This window comes from Artemia franciscana, chromosome 10 (genome assembly GCF_032884065.1).
Source record: "Artemia franciscana chromosome 10, ASM3288406v1, whole genome shotgun sequence".
NCBI classification, from domain to species: Eukaryota; Metazoa; Arthropoda; class Branchiopoda; order Anostraca; family Artemiidae; genus Artemia; species Artemia franciscana.
In genome coordinates, this window is record NC_088872.1 from 11,064,785 (window position 1) to 11,087,252 (window position 22,468).

The 22,468-nt window shown below is 36.4% G+C and overlaps 1 protein-coding gene across 6 annotated transcripts in view; it reads right to left on the reverse strand.

Annotated features, from left to right (window-relative positions):
* The window catches only part of LOC136031777 (17-beta-hydroxysteroid dehydrogenase 13-like), a 76,083-nt gene that overhangs the window by 36,629 nt on the left and 16,986 nt on the right, over positions 1-22,468 (reverse strand). For 4 of the 6 annotated variants that reach the window (XM_065711546.1, XM_065711547.1, XM_065711549.1 and 1 more), the window contains exons 2-3: positions 18,955-19,036; positions 7,159-7,331 (exon numbers count right to left, since the gene is read on the reverse strand). In XM_065711546.1, the coding sequence (XP_065567618.1) occupies positions 7,159-7,331; positions 18,955-19,036 (255 nt within the window). Of the gene's footprint in view, positions 1-7,158; positions 7,332-18,954; positions 19,037-20,662; positions 20,696-21,076; positions 21,215-22,468 lie in introns of those variants that run through there. The other 2 variants (XM_065711545.1, XM_065711544.1) reach the window with 2 other exon arrangements.

Here is a 22,468-nt window from a genome sequence, read left to right on the forward strand (position 1 = left end):
TTTTTCCGATACGAACCATGGTCTCCTCCAGTGGTGCCAGTATTTACACCAGTTGGTGTTTTTTTAGGTGGTTGTATAACGGATTTTTCAAGTCGTCACATTTTTTAAAATAATTTTTAAATTGCATATTCGGCACATGTCTTTTATTAGAATAATAAAAGAGCGGTGAATGTTGGCCAACCGTCTGGGGCTACACGGAAAGCAGGTCGTCCTTGTCTGGGTTGGGAGGATGTCATAAATAAAGATTTAAAGGAAATGGGAACTTCCTGGGAGGGTGTAAAGAGGGAGGCTTTAAATAGATTAGGTTGGAGGAGGAGCGTGCGTGGCTGTGTTGGCCTCAGGCGGCTTGGTGCTGCAGTGAGTTATTAGTAGTAGTAGTAGTAATCATCTAGCAACGCTGGTTCACTCTCTTATTAGTTTCTCATGCTATTTAGTCGGACCTTTGTGCACACGAGTATTCTTCTAGGTTCATTCTAGGAATTCCAAGTTGAAAAAAAAAGTTTCAAACTAACTTTTTTGTTCCAATTTACGTTGTCGCAATAGCTGGAACGACGTAAATTTAACTTTGAATTTATGTTTGTAGTAACTTCTCCTAAAGATAGTTAACGGCATTTTTAGTGGAGCAAATCTTCATCATCAAATCTTAGCATCATTCGTATTACCATCAGGTTCAAACATACTGAAAACATTAATAGAGTGAAAAAAAGAAGACAAGAATACGCCACCAGACTCAAAGTGCAAACCGGTAGTGCTGATATCCGTCTTAAGGCCCATCAGCCACAAAGTGCAATGGGGGGATACGGGCCAGCCATCCTGTGCTTTCGCACGCCATTCCTGCTTACCTTCCCCAGATTTCTCCAGGTAAACATTTAGAGCTGGGTCGACTCTGGCTGAGCTTACAGAGTCAAGTCACTGACCCCCGTCCTAAACCACAGCAGGTGTCGAACCTAAACAGCTGGCCAGAGCAGGAATCGAACCCTCGCCCTTTGGGCAAAGGATTCCAAGTCCAGGGCACCATCCACTTGGCTAGGACGTGAAGGAGAGCATTAGAATGAAAGGGAGCTAAAATTCGTTGAAACTTAAGAAGAGTGTGCCCTCACAAGGCTTGAAAGCACTTAGTTACTTCACAACCGTTCCCGATGGATGTCAACTCTGAATAACTTATGTAGTTAATGTTAATTTACTATTTCGAATATTTTATTATTATTCGTAAGTTTATAAGCATTGAGGTAAAATTTACGAACAAGGAAGCTAGGACGAATCACGCTAATTAATCATTTTACAGCAAATGATCTCATTTAGCAATATAATACTTATCTTAATTAGAACTATGTGATTCAGTAAAACCCAAAGGCGGAAAAAAATAATATAAAATCAAGTTCACTAATAAATCGTGACAAATTTCTCTTTGGTTTTATACTTGAAAAAGTAAAAGTCATTCAAGAGGAAAAATGATGCATTAGATATAAAAGGTAATAATCTACGTGACAAAAGAGGACAGGACAAGTATAAGACGTTGTCAAACAAGAAAAAACCATTGACAGTGCAATTTGACAAAGTAGAATCATATGTGAAGAGTTACGAAAATGACTGTCGAAATTTTGGTCCTTGGAAGTTCGGTCCATGGTCCTAGAAAGTTTGCAGGAGTTTTGAACGAGGAAACTTACAATTAGATAACATTTGTAATTTTTAACTGAGCCTTTTCATCTCTTTCAGTTTGTAAAAAATGAGCTATCAACACGGCTTATATTCTTGAATTTCTCATGGTAAAAATACCAGCCTAGCCATTTCATAATGCATCACCTCAACTTTTTACGTATTTGAGTTAAACATGCTATCTATGGCAGACCAAAGGGTATGTGTAAGGCTCAACGCTTACGGGGCAACTGTTTCAAGACAACGATTTGTAAAGCATAAGCCGCATATTTAGATCAACTTCAAGGAATTTTTAACTGAGCCTTTTCATCTCTTTCAGTTTGTAAAAAATGAGCTATCAACACGGCTTATATTCTTGAATTTCTCATGGTAAAAATACCAGCCTAGCCATTTCATAATGCATCATCTCAACTTTTTACGTATTTGAGTTAAACATGTTATCTATGGCAGGCCATAGGGTATGTGTAAGGATCAACGCTTACGGGGCAACTGTTTCAAGACAACGATTTGTAAAGCATAAGCCGCATATTTAGATCAACTTCAAGGAATTTTTAACTGAGCCTTTTCATCTCTTTCAGTTTGTAAAAAATGAGCTATCAACATATATTCAACTTATATATTATCAGCTTATATTCCTGAATTTCTCATGGTAAAAATTCCAGTCTAGCCATTTCATAATGCATTACCTCAACTTTTTACGTATTTGAAAACATGCTATCTATGGCGAACCAAAGGGTATGTGTAAGGCCCAGCACCCACGGGGCAACTGTTTCAAGACAACGGTTGGAAACTAGTCTCATCTGCAATTATTTTACAACCAGTTTACAACCAAAATGAAACAGGTCTCAGCCCACGGACGCGAGTGGTTGTGGATCAGTTGCGTTTATCTAATTGAACAGTGCAGTGTGGTGAACTATGTTGAGTTCCGACGAGGAAGATTACTACAAGTTGATTACTACGAGGAAGTAGTAATCGAGGAAGATTACTATTGATAACTACGAGTATCGCAGGTTTAGTAGGCTTCAGAGGGATTTTTGGCTCCATCCCTACATGGAAAAGAATGCAAAGTCTTGTCTCTTCTTATCAGTAAAAGAACTGTCTCAAACAGATAGGAAATGCCACAGCTTTCTCTATCATGCCTTTACTTGATTACGCTGGAAGTTTATAGTTGTGCAGCTCTTCATGCTTCTCCTTTCACGTTTAATTCCTGGTCTGACACGCTGAAAGCCAAAATAACTGGACAATATCAACGCGGTAGCTCCTGAAAATATCTGGGACAACACTTTGCAACGCAACTGTGACCACGGCTGGAGGCTCATACGGAACCGGTTGATTGGAAACCAGCCTCATCTTAGATAACTTCGAAGACCACACTGCCTTTCCATGACGAAAGTAAAACAGTTCAAAATAGGGATGAAACCTTTTAATTGACAGTGAACAGATATAAGATTATTTAACTGGATATTTCGAACACATATACAGTGTTCATCATCAGCAGTAAAACTAAAAGACATGAATAAAAATAAACAAAATGTATACGTCATAAACTAATTACATATAGTTTATTGCTCTTATTTTTTCAATGCAACAGCGGAGGCAAATCTCTTTGACGGTTCCGGTTCATTAGATGTATCTGACATATTACGTGGACAGAGGTCATAGCTCTTAGGTGAGGTGATATTTACTTTATTTGACCTCAGTAAATTATCATAAATTGAGTTCAATCCAAATTCACCTGTATCTCTGTTTATGGAATTATTCTTGAATAATTTTTTTTTTTAATTTCGATTGTTTCCCTGAAAATTTGCTTTAAACCTTGGTCCCTAGAAATCAAAGAAACATTTTCAAACAAAATAAAATGATTTGGATAATTATAGATATGTTCCAAAAGGGTCGACGTGAAATCTTCAGGTTTGGTATTTTGCTTTAAAGACGATGAAATAGAATTATGATGTTGTAGCAAAGTGGGGTTTATAAAATCCCATGTACTTGTGGAAGCTCTTATGTGGGACGTACTAACCAGAATTTAAAAATGAGATTGCTACAACATCATAAAAAAATCATCAATGTCATTTAGCGTTTCTTGTCAGTTTTTCAGCGCAATCAAATAGAAAAAATCTTAGTTTCTAAAAGAAACATGATCATGAACCATGAAAAAAAAAAAAAAAAAAACCCAAAATACTAGATGACGTTGATAATTGTTTTTTCGACACTCGCACCAGTTCCTACTTTTTGTAAGTTGCTCATTTTGTTTGTGGCAGACTTCATCATCTTAGTTATTCACCTTTTCTTTTTAGCCCCGTTGTTTTTAGCAAACCAATGAACTAAGACCTTACATCTTTTGACAGAAAACGACTTCAAAGAAAATCCGAAGACTTGATGTTACTTCTTTGGCGGTTTTTTCCAAGAATATTCCTTCATGCTAATCTGATGAGTGGTCTAAGGACTTACATGAGATTGTCATCAAAGCTCTCTTCATTGTTTCATTTGATCTTAGCACTTTGATGAAGGTCTTAAGATCTTAGCACTTTGATAAAGCAAAAAACGATAATCTGTAAGCTGTAACATCTTATTACTTTGACGAAGCAAAAAACTATAATCTTTGAGATGTAAGATATCAGCACTATGACAAACTTAGCACCGAAAACCGACAAACTTAGCAGAAAGAAGTAATAACCTGAATAAAAAAACTGTAAAAAAAAAATTTCACCGATAAAAGATCCAAAGCAACAACCATATTGATGAAAAACATCAAGACCTTTTAGTACCAAGGACACTCAAAATGAAATCCGATAGTTTTAATTGGTTAATTAAAACCATGATATTTAATGGGTTTGATTGGTTAATATATATATATATATATATATATATATATATATATATATATATATATATATATATATATATATATATATATATATATATATATATATATATATATATATAGTAACCAATCAAACCCATTAAATATCATGGTTTTAATTACTCTAAATGACTCTTTCTCACAACTTTACTTTTAAATACAATAAGAAAATTTAGCGTAAAGAGTGAGGCGTTGAGGAGGGGACAGCCCCTTTCATATACGGAAACATTTCTGTTTGTTTTAAGTTTTAATGTCACTCCTTCATTGCAGTTAAAAAAAACTTGTTTTTTACTTAATTTCTGAACGTTTTTGAATTAATGCCTGTTTTGATTTTGACTCACCGCACATGAATGATTAAAACGAAATTTACTTTTTTTTGGCTAAATGGCTTTCTCGTAGTTTTGATCGGACGATTTGGATAAAAAAAGGGTGTGGGGGAGGAGGCCTAGCTGCCGTCCAATTTTTGATTACTTAGAAAGGCAACTAGAACTTTTTATTTTTTTACGAACGTTTCTAAAAGTAATAAATATGTGTAACTTACGAATTAACTTACGCAACAAACTTCTATATTTGCATATTTTTATTACATATATAAGGGGGTTCGCCCCCTCGTCAATACCTCGCTCTTTACACTAAAGCTTGAATTGTGTCCCATTCTTTAAGAATGACCCCTAAATCGCAAAGGCTGTAGAATAAACAGTTGAAATTACTAAAAGTACTTTGGCGTAAAGAGCGAGGTATTGTGGAGGAGACGAACCCCCTTATATGCGTAATAATTTTTGTTTGTTTTATGTTTTAATAATGCCCCTTACTTCTGAAAAAATTCTTTTTATTTATTTTCTCAATGTTTTTTTAAATAATGATAGAAATCCTTCGCCCCCTTCATGGAAATTCCTCCACGGAAAGATCCTTCCAATATACACTTCCATTGTTTATATATAGTAATGGTTACTGGCAAGTGTACAGAGGTTTTCAGGGGGGCTTTTTCAAAGTTTGTAACTTACAGCCCCTCCCATGGGTTTTGTGGGGGATTAAGTCGACCCGAAAGACATAATTATTAGGTTTTTCGACTATGCTGAACAAAATGGCTATCTCAAAATTTTGATCCGGTGACTTTTGGAAAAAATGAACGTGGGGGGGGGGGCAAGGTGCCCTCCAATCTTTTTGGTCACTTTAAAAGGGTACTATAACTTTTAAAATCCGTTAGAATGAGCCCTCTCGCAACATTCTAGGACCACTGGGTCGATACGATCACCCCTGGGAAAAAAAAATAAACACGCATCCATGATCTGTCTTCTGGCAAAAAATACAAAATTCCACATTTTTGTAGATAGGAGTTTGAAACTTCTACAGTAGGGTTCTCTGATATGTTGAATCTGACGGTGTGCTTTTCGGTAAGATTGTATGACTTTTAGGGGGTGTTTCCCCCTATTTTGTAAAATAAGGCAAATTTTCTCGGGCTCGTAACTTTTGATGGGTAAGACAAAACTTGAAGAAACTTATATATTTAAAATCAGCATAAAAATAAGATTCTTTTAATGTAACTATTGGTATCAAGATTTTATTTTTTAGAGTTTGAGTTACTGTTGAGCCGGGTCGCTCCTTACTACAGTTCGTTACCATGAACCGTTTGATTCTTAGTAAAAGAGGATAGTGTTGCGGACGAATAGGGCTTGCTGGTTGGGAAAGTGTAGAGACATGTAAGGTGTTTGGGAGGGGGCTTAGAGGCCAGAACATTTTTCGGAAAATACTGGCCAATTTCTTGTACGGGACAAAGAGTCTCTGAAATTTCCTTAAGGTCGTGATTAAGTGAACTTGAAAACATCGAGGTTCAAAATTGAAGTTAGGGTAGCCTTCTGTCTCTCAATTCTCTAGAGACCGTCGATTGTCAAAAACCCTTCAAATAGCACTTATTCATTGGCGGAAATAGCAGGTTAATTATACCACCTTGTAAATCTGGTCTTTAGGGGTGTTATCGGCGATCTAAAACGATTCTTTCTGGCAAAAAACTTGTAAAAAATTCAGGTAGCTAAAAATATTCTATGGGACTGTTCGAAAACAGGAAAATACATCGAAAAATGGTTGCAATCATCTTACAGGTTATTGTCTTCCACTCATGATAGTACCGATTTTGTTCTGAAAGCAATATCCTTCATAGAGTACACTTGTGGAAAAGAGCTAGACATTTTCTAAGATTTCTAAGCAATTAGAGGAAATAGAGCAAAATCCTAGCAAACATTTTGTAGCATCTTCAAGAAGCTACGGCCTGATATTAAAAGCGGTATCTTCTGCCAATGAATACTTAAGTACTTTTTAAATACAAATTTTCAATTTTAACATGGGATTTTCGAGTTCCACCAGTTCACTTAATCACGGCCTTAAAAAGTGCCTCGAATATTTTAGTTAGCCTTCTCATTGCAAATCTCTAATTTCCAAGGTCATAGGTACTGAAGCTCAAGCCCTAAGTAATCACCAAAGCTTAAAGTCTTAAATCGGAGGCTGAAAATTAAACATAGGCCTATACGTACAAGCAAAACACCTAGCTGAGTCATGCAAGGATTTTTAAAACTGATTTATAGGCCAAAGGTTTAGCTCTTGGCCCGTGCACCCCAATCTTCACTAGAGTAACATCTACTCACCAATACTATCTCCCCTTCAACTGATCTCATAGGAGGAGGAATAAAGCATCTGTAGATACTTAGACAGACGTGGTATATGATGCGGAAGAGTAGAACACATATGTCAAAGAGGATGATCGTTACCGCGTAGAGCTGCAAGATCATTTTCTTTCCAGGGCTTTCCGATTCAGCTTCTAAAAAAAGAAATAAACTAGAATAGAAATTAAAAAAATAACCATTTTGTTGAATTAACTTATAACTCATTTCTAATCATTAGGCGACTCAACTAAAAAATTGAACAGATGAATAAATTTATATACGAAAATATCCATAATCCCTGCCTGAGTAAATAAATTCTCAACTAACTTCATCTCGTAAAACCCTGGAATACAAGTTTTTAAAACTCCTAATATGCCCAGTATTGTAGCATCTGAATTGGTCAATCAAGATAGGAAATTTGTTTTTTAACGTTGTAACATTCCGATTGCAATTTCCATTCTTCAAGTCATTGAAACTATTTTGGCCTCAGGAAAAGCAATGGTCCCGGAACCCGTGCAGGACGGGAACTAACACATTTTCTCAAGTCTGCAGCAAGCGGTTAAGTTAGCTTAAAACCAGACAGCGAAAATTCCCTGAAATTCCCAGTGTGAATGAAGGCTTTGTGTAGACCTGGGCACATCTGGTCATAACATAGTTTTCCAGAATTGACACAATGCTTTTCAATCAATAAGAGCCAAAATACTGCACAGATATTCTTAAGCCTAATACCTTCAACTCGTTATCTATTCGTAACTACAAATATCATGCTAGTACGGGCACTACTACTACGCTACTACTACTATGGCAGACAGGCCATAATAGACAACTTAGAAAGGAAGGGGTTTATTCAGCCGAAAAAATCCCACCAGAACCCACCAAACCCAGAGGAATTTTTCAATAATCAGAATCCAGTGCAAATGTTGCCGTCCACGAAACTATAATTTTCTCGATGGGCACCACTCCAAAACCCTGCAGCACTGTTAGCAATCACGGTTTTGGTTAGGAAAACTTGTGAAAGGCCCACCCTGATGCCACGCAAGCAGGATTTCCCTCTAACGGATAGGGATGGAGAAAGGAGCTTATGTTGGAGCGGAGACCCAAGCCATCTCACAGAACCGGAACAGTTCCAACCTTTTATTCCCAGCCTATTTTCGTCAGGATTCCGTTTTTTTAAGTTTTTTGCTGTTACTTTTTTCTCTTCTTTTCGGTCTTTTATTAGATATTTATTTAGTTTATTACTTTGATGTACAGATACAAGCTTCTCATTCAGCATGGTATTTTTATTGATTTTGTATGATTTGTTTCTGAATGAAAAATCAAGGAGCTAATTATCTAAGAGTTAATAACTTAGAATTGTTCCAAGGCTGGAGCACAGATAATAAAAGTAATTCTGGGTAATAAATCATTTTAGACAAAGAGCTTGCTTTAGACGATAAACTATAAATTCCCTTCTAGTAATTTAGTTTTTTTTTGGCTGAGTGAATTCTTTTCACGAGTATAAATTGTTAAGCTTTAAAACTTTTGGCTTTATAATCCATCAAGCAAACAGTATATTCACACTGACTGATTACCACACAATGACTGAATACCACACAATGAGAGCAACGAGGATTGGTGAAGAGATTTCATCTTGACGGATGTTTTTTTCTTTGAAACGAGTTTGAATATGGACTTCTAGGGATTAATTTTACGGGGCAGGGGATCTACACCAAAATATGGGAAACTGGGTTTCCACTTAAAGCGATTTCTTCCTATTTTAGGGAAAACCAGTTCTTTTAGGGACATCTCTTTGGAGTCTAGCGATTCAGGGGAATCTAGAGCAAATTAAAGATTTTAGGGATATTCAGGGAAAGTTTCATTGCTTTACAAGGAAAGCTGAAAAATTCTCGTATGGTCAGTTTTTTTTAAGAATCATCTGTTACAACACCAGTTTGTGCTGCAGATAAGCGTAAAATTTAGAAATAAAGACTGTTGAGTTTTATGCAACTAATGTGAAATACCATATTTGACGACTTAACTGTAACAAATGACCTGATCTTCTCGACGTTACAAAGCATGTTGAAAAAGCCATACCTTGAATTCAACATAGCTTTTTCAATCCGAATTCCCCCTCCATCACTCCTTAAAGGCAAGTTGTGAATAAATTGCGTCTACCTTCATTGAGCTGGACTATAATCGTAATGTTGGTTCATTTACCAAGCTGGATTTCTACCTTTCAAGTGAGTACCAGCCTTTAAAGCAGACATATGTGGGAATAGTTGCAACTGATTCCATGCAAGAACTAGAAGATGCTCAAGAGACACGTGATAGCATTGATCTATTTTACCAGTCTTGTCGAAAATACAATATAGTCCTAATCAAGCAGATCAAAGACCGGTTCAATTTTGAAGACGAAATTTATAACATTTTGGCTTCAGTTGAACCATGGAATGCGAGAAATTTGAAGCCACAATCTCTGTTCTAACAGAAAAGTCTTCCTTGAAGAAAACAGACGTAGAAGGGAGATTATAGACAATGACCGATGGAAGTGGTCTCATTTGGGAGATGCCCAAGTTGAAGAACTGTAAGTGGAGCAGTATTAAAAGAAGATCTGAAGATTTGCAGTGACGAAATCAAGTACGCATAACTGCATATTGCTGATCTTCTCGTTACCTTTCAGCAATATTCTAGCTGGGCATTAGTTCAGCCTCCTAAAATTGACAAAAACAGACATCCAAAATAGAATCAAAAATGTCACCCTAGTCTTACTTATTCGGGTAAATTACTGCTTGAACAACATTGCATTTATTTGAAATTTTTTTTGGATATTTTCGTAAGTGGATTTTTTTTTATATTTATCATTATCTGATCTCGGATATCCGTTCTCGGATATCTGATCTCGTTCTGAAGATATCCCTATTAAAAATTGATCTGCCCCTATTGTACGCCTGAACACATGAGATGGGTTCCCAAGAAAATTATTACCTAAAACTCCTTTTTGTGTTATCGACCCACCTCCCCACGCCCTTCAGCAAAAAGTACCAGATCCCTTCTAAGGCTAAACAATGTATGTACGTATATCCTATGGAGCATACAACCAACAGGGAAACCAGTGCTCCAAACTGAGGGTATTCAAGACCCCAACTTTCTTCCCAATCCCAAAACTAAATAGGAAAATTAACATCATGGTTGGTAAACCTTCATGAATTTCACTTTCATTTCCATTCCGATTTATATGATGAGTTTTGAACAGGGTACATACACCTACTTAATAACAAAATTCATAACAATTATTTTCCGAGAGTATATGTTCTTATACTGAAAGCTGTGCAACTCTAAAGTAACAATTTAAAATTGTGCTGTGCTTTTCGCGTAAATTCTATGGAAATCTTAGGCAAAATATCATTTAATTACTAGGGAAAATAATTGGAGGAAATCAGACCTTAACACAAGGAATTTTAGAGAAAACTGATATAAAGTTAGGAAGAATCAAAATCGAATCAGTGAGAGTAAAAACTGGCTCTAGAATTGAAAAAATGCGTTGGGCGTGTTTTTCCGAACGTTGTAATTCTTCTGAATTAAGAAACATATATTGGACATTTATTGAACACTTATAGCGCGACTCGCTTCTTTACTTACAGTTCGTTATTCACCAAATATTTGAGACATATAAGGAATATTATTTCAGTGGTTACTAAAACAAAAGAAAAAAAAATCGGACAAATCTAGACAATAGGGTGCAGTTGCCTTAAAAAATTGTTTGAACATTTCCAGGCAAATGTTGTCTGTTAAATAATTCACTACCCTAACTACTATAGACCCTCTCTATTCTGGTACTTTACAATGTAGGGGAGGGAGAAGAGCCCCAAATTATGTCACCACTATCAGCTTAAAGTTAAACATCTACTTAATCTACCAAGGTTTGCCCAAGCTAATCAAGACCTATTTTGCGCAGAATTTTGAATTAAATCTATTATTGAAAGCAAAAGAATTCTGATTAATTATTGCCTACAGAGAAATTTCGTCTTTAATCTTACAAAAACACAATAGTCTCAATAATCCATTTTCTCTAAAATTTGCTCCCTTTTCAATAAAGGCACCATAGAAAGACCCAATAAATCTGCAGTAATAGTAGCACTTTTCTCTTTTTCCCTATCTTCCCATCTTAATTCACCAAAGATCTTCTTATCACTTCCCTTTACTCTTATCTACATCATAAGTGGTAAACAGATGAAAATTTCCAACCTATGGCGTCAATTCACTATAACGTAGTATGGGGTTTATGGTATTTTCGAAATCTAAGGGGAGGACAATTTTTGCAAGTTTCTTGTCAAATTTAATCGACATAAACGGGATTGCCAACAGTCTAACTCCTCACATCAATCCTAGCAGGAATGATTTGAAAATCCACACCGTGGGAGGGTAAATCATATTAGTGTATAAGTGAGACAAAGGTGCAAGTAAGTATTAGTGTAGATAAGTGAGAAAAAGAAAAAAAAATATTGAAAAGTGAAAAATTTTATAGACCTACGAGTCGAAAAGTTGAAAAAAGACTGTATAAATCCCCTGAACGTCCACTAAAAAAAAAAAAAAAAAAAAAAAAAAAAAAAAAAAAAAAAAAAAAAAAAAAAAAAAAAAAAAAAAAAAAAAAACTCGACTTGGAATAACACATCAGGGCAGAAGGCCCAAGCTGCCGACCGTATAGAGGGAAGATAGCGGGGAAGTGACAAAAAACACAAGCACATGTCTGCCGACTGTAAAGGAACCTACTCTTATCGCATGATTTATTTCTCAGATGTGTCTCCAAGGGGAAAACTGGTTGTTTGAAAAGTAAAAACATATTTCACAATATAACATGGTCAAAGGAAACAACTGTGTTGTCATAGTTTGCTTACTTATACAAATTCCTATCATTTTCCTTAACTGTAATCAATCAACGTCACTGAGGGGTGCTTTCACTTTTTCAGTTCTTTGTGCATAACATTCTTCCTTAATAATAATAATAATATATAATAAAAATACAAGCAGGGATGAGACAACAAAGCTGCACGGTACTCAGTTCTAAGGGTAGATTTTTTTTTCAAATACACTTACACATAGAAAACTCAGTGACAGAGGGGCAGTGTCGTTACTAGCCAAAATGTTTGGGGGGGAGTAAAATATTTGACCGACTAGCTGTTCATTTTTACCGACTGTTTTTGTTAATAATTAGCAGAATGTCTGTTTCGAATACAAAATGTAAAATCACTGCACGAGTCGGTAAAACCATTGTATTTACCAACCAACTTCAAAAATATCTGTAGATGAGATGTCAGTATTTTTGTGGTCTTTATTGAACCGAACAAAATTTTTTACCGGCGTCGGAAAAATCGTGGCGTGAAGTGTCGCGATTTTACCAACTTATTATTTTTTACCGAGTAACCAAAAAAGCGGGGTCCCCCTCCCCCCATACGTGACGAACCTTGAGGAGGGTAGTATTAACTCCTTCCAAAAGAACCATCCGGCGTAATTTGATCCCCCTGCCATGCAGGGATATTTAGATAGATTTTTTCCTGAAAAAGAAGGCCTAAACCTTTTCTTCCTCTATGAAATTAAATAAAAAAAACGAGTTTTTTTAACTGAAAGTAAGGAGCGACATTAAAACTTAAAACGCACAGAAATTACTTCGTATATGAAAGAGGCTGCTTCCTCATCAACGCCCCGCTCTTTACGCTAAAGTTTGACTCTTTCTCTCAATTCTTCTTTTTAAAACAGTAAAAAACTTTAGCGTAAAGAGCGGGGCGTTGATGAGGAAGCAGCCTCTTTCATATACGAAGTAATTTCTGTGCGTTTTAAGTTTTAATGTCGCTCCTTACTTTCAGTTAAAAAAACTCGTTTTTTTTATTTAATTTCTGAACGTTTTTGAATCAATGCATGTTTTGATTTTGGCTCTCCGCAGAGGAATAATCAAAACGAAATTTTGCATATTTTTTTTTTGGGGGGGGGGGGCTAAATGGCTTTCTCATAATTTTGATCGAATGATTTTGAGAAAAAAAGAGCGGGGGCGAAGCCTAGTTGCCCTCCGATTTTTTGGTTAATTAAAAAGGCAACTAGAACTTTTAATTTTTTACGAATCTTTTTATTGGTAAAAGATTTACGTAACTTATAAATTAGCTTACGTCAAGAACTTTTGTATTCTCATGTTTTTATTACATATATGAGGGGATTCGCCCCATCGTCAGTACCTCGCTCTTTACACTAAAGCTTAAATTTTATCCCAATTCATTAAGAATGACCCCTGAATCACAAAAGCCGTAGAATAAATAGTTGAAATTACTAAAAATACTTTAGCGTAAAGAGCTAGGTATCATAAGGAGGTGAGCCCCTTATATGGGTAATAATTTCTGTTTGTTTTAAGTTTTATTGCTGTTCCTTACTTCCAGGTGAAAAAGCTTTTTCATATTTATTTTTTAATTTTTTTTTTAAATAATGCTAGTAAATCCTGCTCTCCCTTCATGGAAGTTTTCTTTTCCCATGACAAATTCTCGATGGAAAGTTCCCCCAGCATATCCCCCTCTTCTCAACCCCTCCCCCCAACCAAAAAAATCCTCCTGAAAACGCCTGTATACTTCCCAATAACCATTACTATATGCAAGCACAGGTCAAAGTTTGTAACTTATTGCCCCTCCCGCGGGGACCGTGGGGGAGTAAGTCGTCCCCAAAGACATAGTTATAAGGTTTTTCGACTACGCTGAATAAAATGGCTATCTCAGAATTTTGATCTGTTGACTTTGTGAAAATAATTAGCGTGGGAGGGGGCCTAGGTGCCCTCCAATTTTTTTGGTCACTTAAAAAGGGCACTAGAACTTTTCATTTCCGTTAGAATGAGCTCTCTTGCAACATTCTAGGACAACTGGGTCGATACGATCACCCCTGGGGAAAAAAAACAAAAAAAAACAAACAAAAAAACAAATAAACACGCATCCGTGATCTGCCTTCAGGCAAAAAATGCAAAATTCCACATTTTTGTAGATAGGAGCTCGAAACTTCTACAATAGGGTTCTCTGATACGCTGAATCTGATGGTGTGATTTTCGTTAAGATTCTATGACTTTTAGGGGGTGTTTCCCCCTATTTTCTAAAATAACGCAAATTTTCTCAGGCTCGTAACTTTTGATGGGTAAGACTAAACTTGATGAAACTTATATATTTAAAACCAGCATTAAAATGCGATTCTTTTGATATAGCTATTGGTATCAAAATTCCATTTTTTAGAGTTTTGGTTACTATTGAGACGGGTCGCTCATTCCTTACAATTCGTTACCACGAACTGTTTGACAGGAACAAAAGAAGGGGCTTCTACCTTTCAGCCGTTTACTTTAGAAGCATAAATTTCTTGGTAGAGCAATCCTTGGGTAGAATAAATTTGCATACCTGACATTTTCGTGAAAGTGTATCAGGGTATTTTTTCAAGGGGGAGGATGTTATATTTTTGAATTTCTATTTAAGCCTAAACAAATGGATTTTAAAGTATTTTCTCACGAAAATTTTGTTACGAGATGGATTCAACAGGACCATAAGCACCGGCAGGGGGGGCACACCCCCTGGAAATTTGGGACTATAAAGTAATTATATGAAAACAAAAGGAAAGACAGCAGAATAGGGAAAAACCATGGAAAAATGTGTGTTGCCCCATTGTTGGCTGTCTCCCAGTTGATTTTGACCCTTAATAAGGAAGATATAAATTCTAATTTGTGACAGAGTGACACCTTTGTAGTTTTCCACAAACATTTTTTCTATATGATTTGATGATTATTCATAATAATGAATCAAAGGTAACGATATGGTTTCACCTACAGTAAACGCCATACGGCTGCAATGTTTTATTGTTTTTTTTCCCAGAGGCACTACATATGGAAGGGATCGTCCTATAAACTTCGGAGGGGGCTCATTCGATTGAAAATTGGAAGCTCTAGAGCTGTTTTTAAGAGTCAAAAGTGATCGTAGGCCAACTAGCCCCCTCCCCACCAGTGCCATGTTCCCCTCGAATGCATCCGATAAAAAATTTGAGATAGCTATTTGTTAAAAATAGTTGGTCGTCGCATAAACTTCGGAGGGGGCTCATTCGATTGGAAATTGAAAGAATTGATCTTAAGGCAACTATCTCCCTCCCAACCAGCACCCTTTTAAGAGTCAAAAAGAGATCAGTCAAAAAAAGACTTTTATGTGCCTAAAAATGTTTTTGAACCTGTTAACTTTATTTAGTTGAACAGGATAATAAAAAGAAAGAGGGTCAATTTGACAGCTGGGTAGTAAGTTTAAATTTTGTTTTTCTTTTGCTATTCTATTTTCTTTTATGTCTGAACATATAAATGATTTAAGTTCGAGTGGGAGAATTGTCTTGTTATGAAAGAGGTACATATTACATGGCCGTTATAAAATCAAAACGTGGTAACTATGCAGGTAGGATGATTCTTAGCATCTCTATTCCTTCCGCAAACTATGTAAGGCATAGGAAATTGTATAAAGACAAGTCTACATTTGTTAAAATCTATGGAAGCAACAAATCGTTCTGTAATTTTGATTTGATTTTGATTTTCTTTCAATATTAAATGCATAATAATGAAACACTAAATTGATTAAATAAATTGACCCCCTTTGCCAGGAGTCCTTGTCGTTTAAAATTTACTGTATATTGTTTCATTTTACATGCAATTTACTTGCTCTTTTTATTTTAGAGTTTTTTCCTAAAAGTATTTAAAAATAAACTTATTCCAACGAAAAAATATCCTTAAATATATTCCCTGTCACCCAACCACCACTGCAATTTTGGCGTCTGCCCCCCCCCTTCCCTGGAAAATTTTATGCCAGCACCCTTGAACAGGACCGATTCAAGATGGGGTAGAATCAATTTCAAGGGGCTCTAAAAAGGAAAAAAATTTCTTTAGTATTATATAACCAAAGAGTCAGCAAATGTTTTTGAAAGATCTTAAACAATTGGAGACACGTCCAAGCCCCCTTATCTTATTCTTGACTATACCACCAAGGGAACGAGATTTTCCAAACCAAGACTTAGGATACTCCTCCGCCTACATACGCATGAAGTTGACTAGTTGTATCAAACAGTTCGTGGTAACGAACTGTAAGGAGCGACCCGGCTCAATAGTAACCAAAACTTTAAAAATTAAATTTTGATATCAATAGCTACATCAAAAGAATTGCATTTTAATGCTGATTTTAAAAATATAAGTTTCATCAAGTTTAGTCTTACCCATCAAAAGTTACGAGCCTGAGAAAATTTGCCTTATTTAAGAAAATAGGGGGAAACACCCCCTAAAAGTCGTAGAATCTTAACCAAAATCACACCATCAGATTCAGCGTATCAGAGAACCCTACTGTAGAAGTTTCAAGCTCCTATCTACAAAAAAGTGGAATTTTGTATTTTTTGCCAGAAGACAAATCACGGGTGCGTGTTTTTTTTTTTTTTTTTTTCCAGGGGTCATCGTATCGACCAAGTGGTCCTAGAATGTTGCAAGAGGGCTCATTCTAACGGAAATGAAAAGTTCTAGTGCCCTTTTTAAGTGACCAAAAAAATTGGAGGGCATCTAGGCCCCCTCCCACGCTCATTTTTTTCCCAAAGTCAACGGATCAAAATTTTGAGATAGCCTTTTTGTTCAACATAGTCGAAAACCATAATAACTATGTCTTTGGGTATGACTTACTCCCCCACAATCCCTGGGGGAGGGGCTGCAAGTTACAAACTTTGACCAGTGTTTACATATAGTAATGGTTATTGGGAAGTGTACAGACGTTTTCAGGGGGATTTTATTTTGTTTGGGGGTGGGGCTGAGGGGAGGGGGCTATGTTGGAGGATCTTTCCTTGGAGGAATCTGTCATGGGGGAAGAAAAATTCAATGAAAAGGGCGCAGGATTTTCTAGCATTACTATAAGAAAACAATGAAAAATAAACATGAAAACGTTTTTCAAATGAAAGGAAGGAGTAGCATTTAAACTTAAAACGAACAGAGATTATTACGCATATGAGGGGTTCTAAAAATACTTTAGCATAAAGAGCGAGGTATTTAGGAGGAGATATATACCTCGCTCTTTATGCTAAAGTATTTTTAGTAATTTCAACTATTTATTCTACGGCCTTTCTGATTCAGGGGTCATTCTTAAAGAATAGGGACAAAACTTACGATTTAGTGTAAAGAGCGAGGTATTAACGAGGGTACAAACCCCATCGTATACATAATAAAAATATAAGATTATGAAAGTTTGTTACGTAAGTTAATTCTTAAGTTACGTATATTTTTTACTAATAAAAACGTTCGTTATAAAATTAAAAGTTCTAGTTGCCTTTTTAAGTAACCGAAAAATTGGAGGGCAACTAGGCCTCCTTCTCCACCCCTTATTTCTTAAAATCGTCTGATCAAAACTAAGAGAAAGCCATTTAGCCAAAAAAAGAATTAATATACAAATTTAATTTTAATAATTTATGTGCGGAGAGCCAAAACCAAACATACATTAATTCAAAAACGTTCAGAAATTAAATAAAAAAAACTAATTTTTTTTAGCTGAAAGTAAGGAGCGACATTAAAACTTAAAACGAACAGAAATTACTCCGTATCTGAAATGGGTTGTCCCCTCCACAATCCCTCGCTCTTTACGCTAAAGTTTGACTCTTTGCCACAATTCTACTTTTTAAAACAATTAAAAACTTTAACGTAAAGAGCGAGGGATTGCGGAGGGGACAACCCATTTCATATACGGAGTAATTTCTGTTCGTTTTAAGTTTTAATGTCGCTCCTTACTTTCAGCTAAAAAAATTAGTTTTTTTTATTTAATCAGTTTAAGGTACGCCAATTTTTTCCCAATGAAGGTTCAGAAAAAATATTACATCCAAGATTCCGGTTTAAAAAACAAACATACATAGTGATTACGTAATGTTAATTAAGTCAAGTTTGGGTAGTGAAAAACCAGAATAAAAAGGATAAACCTGATAGACAACAAATAAGTCACTGAACTGAAGTTATTTTGTAAGACTTAATTACATTTGTTTACTTGAGGTTTTATACACACTTACCGTAGAGGTTTTCTACCCTTACGGAAGAAAATAGACTTTAAATAATAGAATTGTTTATATCCTGAAAGTCCGTAGATATTATTATCTAGATATTATTTATTTCCTGAGAAGTCCTGAGAGTTCGACTCCTGGTGTTTCTGGTTGTTTTGTTTAGAATGGGGGTCAATGTTGTGAATCGGCCAGAACCAACCCAGCTCTAAATGGGTAGTCCATGGTTCCCGATGCTGCAATTTCAGGCAAAATCCTGCGACATGCGACAAATGACACAAATCGTGCAACAAACGACGCAATACCATCCGTTTTGCTCCAATGTCGGATGCGTTGAATAATTTCAATCCATACGACAAACTGGATGCGTTGTTCTGATTTAAAAAACAAATAAATCAAAACCAAAGTCATGGAGCTGATTTAACAGCTAATTTTGGCTGTACTAAAGTTTGTCGCAGCGACGCAAAAGTCTGCGTTTCTTAGTGAACCTCCATCCGATTCTGTCGTACGTCTGTTCCGCCAGAAAAAAAACGTGTCGGGACTGACTCAGTAGTGGGAACCAGGGGTGGAAGAAGAAATATGAGAGAAAATACGGGAAGCACCGGATCATTTGCTCCCAACCACGCATTGCACTTCCGGCCGGAAATCAGGAGATCGGTGCCTGCGCTACACAGACCACTAGTCATCGTATGAAAAAGTTCTCTTAGCATTTAGGAAAGTTAAGAATAACAAAGAACAATAAATTACCTCCACAGTGCGAACTGTCGTAAAATCCGTTTTCCACCAGATTGTTCTTGTGACATAAAAGCTGCGTTCCCGTACTCAGCATCTGCAATGAGAAACTAATGAAAGCATTTAGAGTTGCTTTGAATCGCGTTTACCGCGCGGGAATTGAATACAAATATTAAAAATAAGCTCGCAATGCCAGATCCATACTATAGTCGCATCTGTCGATAACAACAAAATTAAGCACGCGATAGCGTTCCCAGTGCGTAATTGAGCGAATTGGGCAACCAGAGTCAGGATATAACGTACGACGCTAAAAGGAAGAAAGAACGATGAAAAAACCAAATGAGGGTGATTTTCAGCCAACGGTATCTCAGAACGAACTTAAGTGAAGATCAAAAGGAAGTTTTTTTTTAAATTAGAAAAGATGCAAGCTTAAAACGTTTGCATGCAAGGCTGTATCTATACGCAAAACTGTATCTATACACAAATCTATCTATTTGTATAGATACAAATGTATCTATACACAATCTATAGCAATACAAATCTATACACAAGGCTCTATACTATATACAAAACTAGCATAAAGTAAAAACTGTATCTATACACAAATCTATCTATTTGTATAGATACAAATGTATCTATACAAAATCTATAGCAAGGCTGTATCTATACACAAATCTATACACAAGGCTCTATGCTATACACAAAACTAGCATAAAGTAAAAACAGTACGATTAACCTCCTTATTCTAGGATCTTTTTTAAAATATCAGTCATTACCACTTCCAACGCACACCCCAATGGACAAATATAAATCCCTAACAATATATTTATTTGTTGTACTTTATATTATTTGACCCGTTGTAATACCGGTAACACTGTTCATACTCGAGATACCCAGTTTAGCCCGAGTAGTCAGTGAACTGTCACAAACGCAACTTTAACCATAAACCACAGCACGAAATTAATAATCTATACATGTCTTTCCTTTTGTTTTAGCATCCTTTCATCTAGAGAGCCGCTATTCTGAAAATTTATCCCCTTTTATCTGCTCTTTATTACTGCTCTACCATTTACAACAACCCGGCCGGTACCCAAGACGTTCACGAGTGATTTTGGCATTCGATCTTATGGAATATTTGATTTATTTGACGGTGAAGCTGCTCTGTCGCCGTCTCCTGAGGGTAAACAACCGCCACATATGCCAGATTTGCCTCTTATTCGGACTATCTGTCTTGGCTTTTTTTTACAATAGCCATGGCTTGATACCCGCAACTACTTGATTTGAATTAAATAATAGTCACACAACATCATAGTCATTTACCTGACAATTCAACCCCCCCCCCTATTGACACAATATATATATTGACAATATATTTGTTTGTTGTGCTTTATATTGTTGGATCCGTTGTAAAACCGGTTACGCTACATATACTCGAGATACCCAGTTCAGTCTGATATATAAATATATATATATTGAACAAATCAAACAGTAGCACAGAACACTTTGAAATCATGACTTCCGGGCCTTTAGAACATTGTTTATAAAACCTTCAACCACGATAATTAGCTCCCTAGAAGAGGTCTTCAAGATACCTGGAGTCGTGGTGCACCCTCCCCCCCCTTCCCCCAAAAAATATTTCTTAAGTTCTCCAAACTTTGGCAATTACTCATAAAATGTTCCAAGTTATCCCCATACTCCCCACAAAGGGAGCAGGCACACTTACTTCCTGGGCCATCTGCATCATACGAATCCCAGTGTCTCCTACGCAATGGCACACAATTTCCTCGCACCTGCAGCCAACATTTCATCACTCTCAAGTAAAGAAGGTTCCGTCTAAAGTAAAAAACCTTTCCATACACAACTTTAATCTGCTTAAAAAACCTTAAATTAACTGACTTCTCAAAACCAGTAAACCAAACATGGATTACCTGGTCCCTAAGCCGTGAATCCAACAATTTAATGACATCATCAGGTTTGCAAATGGGACCCTGGCCTTCATTCCATACCCATGAGAAATGAATGTCAAGACATCCGCAATCGTGGCTTTTTATCAACATGTCTTGACTATAATAAATTAGAAAGACTATCTCAAACTAACTTTTCTCAGTTATTCTATTTGACCAAAAATAAAACATACCTTGAACCAAGCATTTAGCGACCTCAAAAAAGGAATCAACAAATCTTCGCCACGAAACTAAATTAAATATAACAACGTCTTCACAAGCCAAAGCTCAGAAGCGAAATGTCACAAAAAAAGAGCCGTGATTAGGTATAGTGTTTTGGATGAAATTAAAGCCACAAGCGCACAACAAAACAGGTCTTCTTAACGGCCAATGAATAGCAAGGAGCACCCGCTAAATTGGGATTCGACCTTGGATCCGAGAGGAGGTATTTAAAGTTTTAAGCTTCCTGAAGCGAGAATTTGACAGCATCAGGCTGTAATTTTTTTTTACAATACTTTAGGGGGTAGAGGGCCAATAAATTGGCCAACTGTTTTTTTTTTCTCCAATCAGTTTGAAACTTACAGTCGCAAGTCCTTACGCAAAGAGGAACCTAATGTGCAAAAAATTCAGGGGCATGCCCTCCCCCAAGAATGCAAGAGACCCGAAAAAGGGCCAAATTTACTCCTGATTGGCTTGATAATTATATCTTTTAAGTCCTTGTCTGAGGGAACCCTGATCCAAAAAAAAGAAAAAAAAATATTGGTTCCCTTAAGAACAGACCCAACGAAAAGCCACGAAAAGGCCAAAAGATTTCCCCCCAGAAACTTCGGGTGGTCATACAACTTCATGTGAAGGTAATCATAAAACTTGGTAGGGGGTTCATTCCTGTCGCCGTCTCCCAAGGGCAAACAACCGCCAGATATGCCAGATTTGCCTCTCACTGGGTCTATCTGTCTTGTTTTTTTGTACAATTATAATGGCTTGATGCCCGCAACTACTTGCTTTTAATTAAATAATAGTCAAATCACAGAATAGTCATTTACCTGACAATACAACCCCCCCCCTCCTATGGACACATATAACTCCAACAATATATTTGTTTGTTGTACTTTATATCGTTTGATCCGTTGCAATACCGGTTACGCTGTATATACTCGAGATACCCAGTTTTGCCCGAGTAGTCAGTGAATTGTCCGTGACTTTAACCGTATATAGCAGCATAAAATTAGTAATCTAAAAATGTCTTTTCTTTTATTGTAGCATGTTTTCAACTGGAGAGCCGCTATTCTGCAAATCTACCCCCGTTTCTCTGCTCTATATTGCTGCTCTACCGTTTACCATACCCCGGTCGATACCCAAGTCGTCTACAAGTGGTTTTGGTATTCGATCCAATGGAATATTCGATTTATTCAACGATGAAGCTGCTCTGTCGCCGTCTCCCGAGGGTAAACAACCGCCACATATGCCAGATTTGCCTCTTATTCGGACTATCTGTCTTGGCTTTTTTTACAATAGCCATGGCTTGATACCTGCAACTACTTGATTTTAATTAAATAATAGTCACACAGCATCATAGTCATTTACCT